The sequence below is a fragment of the Nicotiana sylvestris genome, chromosome 11, assembly GCF_000393655.2.
Source record: "Nicotiana sylvestris chromosome 11, ASM39365v2, whole genome shotgun sequence".
Taxonomy (NCBI): domain Eukaryota; kingdom Viridiplantae; phylum Streptophyta; class Magnoliopsida; order Solanales; family Solanaceae; genus Nicotiana; species Nicotiana sylvestris.
The window spans coordinates 479,336-484,482 of NC_091067.1; the positions used below are offsets into that span (position 1 = coordinate 479,336).

General features: G+C 35.0%; 1 protein-coding gene across 1 annotated transcript; it reads right to left on the reverse strand.

Annotated features, from left to right (window-relative positions):
* Nucleotides 1-1,305: 1,305 nt before the first annotated feature.
* Nucleotides 1,306-3,054, reverse strand: LOC104215570 (cytochrome P450 94A1-like). Its single transcript, XM_009765411.2, has one exon. It carries the CDS (start codon nt 2,974-2,976, stop codon nt 1,441-1,443), a length of 1,536 nt encoding a protein of 511 aa, XP_009763713.1. The 5' UTR covers nt 2,977-3,054; the 3' UTR covers nt 1,306-1,440.
* Nucleotides 3,055-5,147: the final 2,093 nt, after the last annotated feature.

Genomic DNA, 5,147 nt, shown 5'->3' on the forward strand with positions numbered 1-5,147 from the left:
AATAATCACTCAAAGAATGAAAATTATCTAACAAAGTTATTTTCCTTCTTATAACGCGAGAATCTTTCTACTTTACCTATTTCGCACTCATGGTCATCATAGATAAGAGGGGTTGCTCTGATGGTAAGCAACCCCCACTTTCAACCGAGAGGTTGTGAGTTCGAGTCTCCCCAAGATGCCGGGTGGATTGTTGTTGTTGTTGGTCATCATAGCCTGAAAGAGTATATTTTCGGTAAATATCAATGGCGCGACACACTACGAGAAATGGATCTTTACGGCCATTTACAATATTGAAATAAAAAAGTGTTATTTTTCAAATCTCTTATATATATAAAAAGAAATTGTGTGTAAAAAAAGAGATAGAATCATAAAAAAATCATTTAAACCGGCAAACTACAAAACACAAAAAATAGATTTAGACCGTAATAGGACCCAACAGACCCACTCCTCGACCCGAACAATCCTTTTTTAATTTCCCAATGCCAAGAGAACAAAACGTACGGTACACTCGTTTAAATTATTAATTTAGAGACACTTGTAATTTACTTGAGTATCAAGACATATTAATTTAAGTACACTTGATGCTGAAAACTTGCTTAGTGATCTTCCCAATCACTCTTTTGTACTCCCTAAGTAACAATTTTACCTTTAACACCTATTAAGGAAATACGAATTTTTAGAAAAAAAAAATATTAATTAATTGTTACATCTACATATTAGAATATATAAATAACGGCAAATTCTGAAACAATAAAATTAATTCATTTTTGATTATGTAAATGAACACTTATTTTGGACCAAAATAAAAACATAAAATGATCATTTACTGCAGAACGGAGTGAGTAGTTAATAAATGTATCTTTTGGTCACAAACTCTAAATATTTTTTTTAAACATTCTGTATTAGTTGAATGGCCCTTTAAATAATAACTCCATTTAACACAAAAGGTAAGGCAGATCAGTAGATGGTCTTGTGCAAAGAGCCAAAAAGGCCAAAATAGATAGAGAAAGAAATTGGAGAAATTGGGATATGAGAAAACGTAGGTGATGTGGGTGAGAGGAATTTTGAGATTGAGCATCGTGTTTTCAGGGAATGAGAAAAGATAATGGCATGTATCAAAATAGATAGAGAAAGAAAATAGTGTAATTGAATAGCGTATTTAGTGGCTTAGGGGTAGGAGGTAACCAAATTAGATATTTTGCTATAAACATTAAAAAATATCTATAGAATATAATTTTTTAAATAATATTTATTTAAAATAAATAAGGTGTTAACCTCTGTTACCGGAAGTAAACTAAAAAGACCTTGTCAAAAATCTAATATAAATACAAATTATGAATATCAAAATGAATTACAGTAGCACAGTTGAAAAAGCAAAAGATTTAAAGCAACACATAAAAAACAAAACTACTTTTTTCACCAATTGACCATAGGATATTCCTATATCCTTTCTTCAATAGTAACAGGAAAACCTCCTTTCATCTTGGCCGTGAGATACGATATGAACACTGGCTCCACCCCTTGTTCCACCACCGGAACCACCTTAAACCGCCGTAAAACACCAGCCACCACTCTTTTCATTTGCAAAAAGGCCATTTCTTTCCCTAAACAAATTCTTGGCCCCGCTTGAAACACAGGATATGTATATGCATCTTTTGGCACAAACGTCCAATTCCCTGTCACTTCATCTTTATCCAACCATCTTTCTGGCTTAAATTCTGCCCAATCTTCGCCCCATACTTTCTCGACTCTTCCCATTGCGTAAGGATGATAAGTTACCCTTGTACCCTTTTTCACAAATGTACCATCTGGCAATATATCATCTTTTGTTGCTTCTTTAGAATCCATTGGAACTGGCGGATAAAATCTCATGCTTTCACAAAGAGATGCATGAGTATACATCATGTTTTTCACTTCATCATATAGTAATAAAGATTCTGATTTCTCTCCAACTTCTTTCATGATTTGTGATTCTACTTCAGGGTGTTTAGAAATTAGCCAAAAAAACCATGTTAAAGCTGCTGAAGTTGTGTCACGTCCTGCCAATATAAAGCTAATCACAATATCCGTAACGAAGTCTTCATCGGAGTGTCCAGTGCTCAAGAATCTTGACAATAAATCAGCTGAATCGAGCGATGATTTATCGTTTAGCTCCTTTTGTTTTTCTCTAACAATCTCTTTCGCAAATTCACGTACTTGTTCTACAGCAACCCTTAGTTTTTTCTCCGATCCAATGTTTAAAGCTCGTTTGATTTTCCAAATAAGAGAGAAAGGAACAATGAATCTTTCAGTGCTGAGACGAACAGCATCTTCAAAAGCAACAGCAAATTCTGCCTCGGGAAGTGACGGTAACAAATAGCCAGGATCATATCCAAAAGCAATTTTACAAATGTTGTCAAAAGCAAACCTTTGTAATATGTCTTGGAAATCAAGAACAGTTTTATTAGCAGCAGCAGTGGCAAGAATTGGTATCAAACGTTCAGAAAGTTCAGTATCAACAACTGTCTCAACAAATTTACGTAACGACCTAGTGTTAAATTCATGGCTAGCAACTTGTCTTTGGTACTTCCATATATCACCATCGACATTAAAAATACCATTACTAAGAAAATCTTTGAGGGTACTGTACGAACCATGACCTTTTTGGTAGACCTGAAAATTTGTTTTGAGCACGTGTTGGACATTGGAAGGGTTTGCAGTGAAAATTGTGCGAAAATTGAGAGGGCGAATGAGAGTAAAAGTGAGGTTAGGAGTGGTTAGGATAATATCCGATATCCATTTTATCCGCCGGTCGTGATTTGCCAAGATGGAAAAATAAGAACCTATTAGAGGATAAGATCTTGGTATCTTACTAGAGTTATTGGATGATAAAAGGGTATTAGTAATTGTTTTCTTGAATTTGACGAAAAAAAGGAAGAGCAAAGGAACAAGGCAAAAGAGTAATGAGGTTGAGAGTTGTAAGTCTAATAGTGCCATTGCCTAAAGTTTTTTTATCTCTCAAGAGGATGGATTTTGGACTTTGGTTTTTGATTAATGGAAGACTAAGATTGAGAATGAATTAAAACTATGGTCTAAATAGAAAGGTTATTTATAGAACTTTTGGGGTCTCATGATTTTCTTGAGATTGCTACACCAACACTTTTACCATATGCTCATGTCTGTATATGCCACGCTAAGTCGCGTTGATAAACAGGCCCTAGCATAGCTATAAGCACGTTTTGTAATTTATGGGAAATAAAAGGAATAATTTCGTACTATTTAATTCCAAATTGATGTTCCAACAGAGTGACGTTTGCTAATACGTCAGAAATATACATTTTTATAATGTCTGACTCTGACCCATTCCGAATTCTCAAGGTTAATGGAACCTAATGATACACGGTGCTATTTTGTAGGTCATGTTCTTTTGTAATTTATAAATTAAGAAAATGATATTTCTAGATATTTTTTGGATAAATTTTTTTTTAAGTATAAAAGTAAATCTCTCATGTGTTAAAAAAAAGTAAGATCATAAAATTAAAAATAAATTTGTAAATAGCCACAAAACTAATTGATCCTGATACATGCTCACCGATTAGGGCTAGACATATTGCGAGTGAAATCGATAGCCCGAACCGAATATATAATTCATACTCCCTCCGTTCCAATTTATGTGAACTTGTTTGACTGAGCACAAAATTTAAGAAAAAATGAAAACTTTTGAAATTTATGGTCCTAAGGAAATTAAAAAGGGACTCAGAGTATTTGTGTGGTTATAAAGCTTCCCATTAAGGGTAGAATTGTAAGTTTAAGCTAAATTGTTACCAAATTTAGAAAATAGTCATTCTTTTTGGAACGAACAAAAAAGGAAATAGGTTCACATAAACTGAAACAAAAGAAATACAATATTTTTTTTGGTAACTAATTTTTTATTACCCGAAAAAATATTTACAAGTACAAAAAAAAAAAAAAAAACCTAACTCTATCTGCCCGGGTTTGGACATACATTCGTACAATATGATATTGTGTGTTTCTTTTCTTTTTCAATCCAAATTTGAAAAGCAACCCCCACTTCCAACCGAAAGGTTGTGAGTTCGAGTCTCCTTAAGAGCAAGGTGGGAAGTTTTTGGAGGGAAGGATGCCGGAGGTCTATTTGGAAACAGCCCCTCTACCCCAGGGTAGGGGTAAGGTCTGCGTACACACTACCCTCTCCAGACCCCACTATGTGGGATTATACTGGATTGTTGTTGTCCAATCCAAATTTTCTTATTCTATCCAAAGTCCAATCTAGGATGTCGATCGGTCATTCTTTTCTTTAATTATTTAAATTTTGAACTATGATCACACCACATGAGTATGGGACTTGTTGACCAGAAAAAGTGTGCAACTATAATTATTTCAAACTTCTCTTAATAGGGTTGAGTTGCCGTCACCATAGAAGTTTCCCACGTCCGGACCCCATTCTACTTTTCTCCTACAATTCTATTAGACATCAAAGATTTTTTATAAATTAGAGAACACACTAACGTCATCAGTTAGTTCATATTTTCTCATCAAAGCGTCTAGATAGTTCATTGCCCATACTCAATAAAGGCCCCTAAAAAGTTTCTCCTTTGGATCCAATTAAGAATGTTGTAGGTTCTCAGACAATTGTCAATCGCACAAACTCCATTCGAGTACTAAATTTGTAACAAACTGACAATTGTTCATAACTAGTACCTTACCTCGCCCAACAACTTCAGCAAGTTGATGAATATCCAACGATGTTTAATGTCCTCAAGGGATCACATTCACACCAATTATATGAATTCGGATGATCAATCACGAATCGCCTAAAATTTTGTAGGCCTATCAGAAACGACCTAATATTCTTTAGACAGTTTTTGATGGGCTGGCAAATTTTTAGGTGATCCAGGTCCGTGCGCCCAAGCCCACTTTGGTGGCGTGGCACGAAAATCTAGAAATTGGGCAGAATTCTAGTTTTATGGCCCTAAAACGCTAAAAAATAGGGACGATCATGGAGAGGCGATGACTAATATTCCTTAGGTCGTATTTAACGGCCCGTAATTTTTTTTAAGCGATTTGAATCTGGGGGCCCGGCCCCATGCGGAAGGCATGGACTATAACACACGAAAGTCTAGGAATTGGGCTGAATTCCAGTTTTATGG

Coding starts and splice junctions, on each gene's coding strand:
- LOC104215570 (XM_009765411.2), bottom strand. CDS start 2,976: ATGGCACTATTAGACTTACAACTCTCAACCTCATTACTCTTTTGCCTT.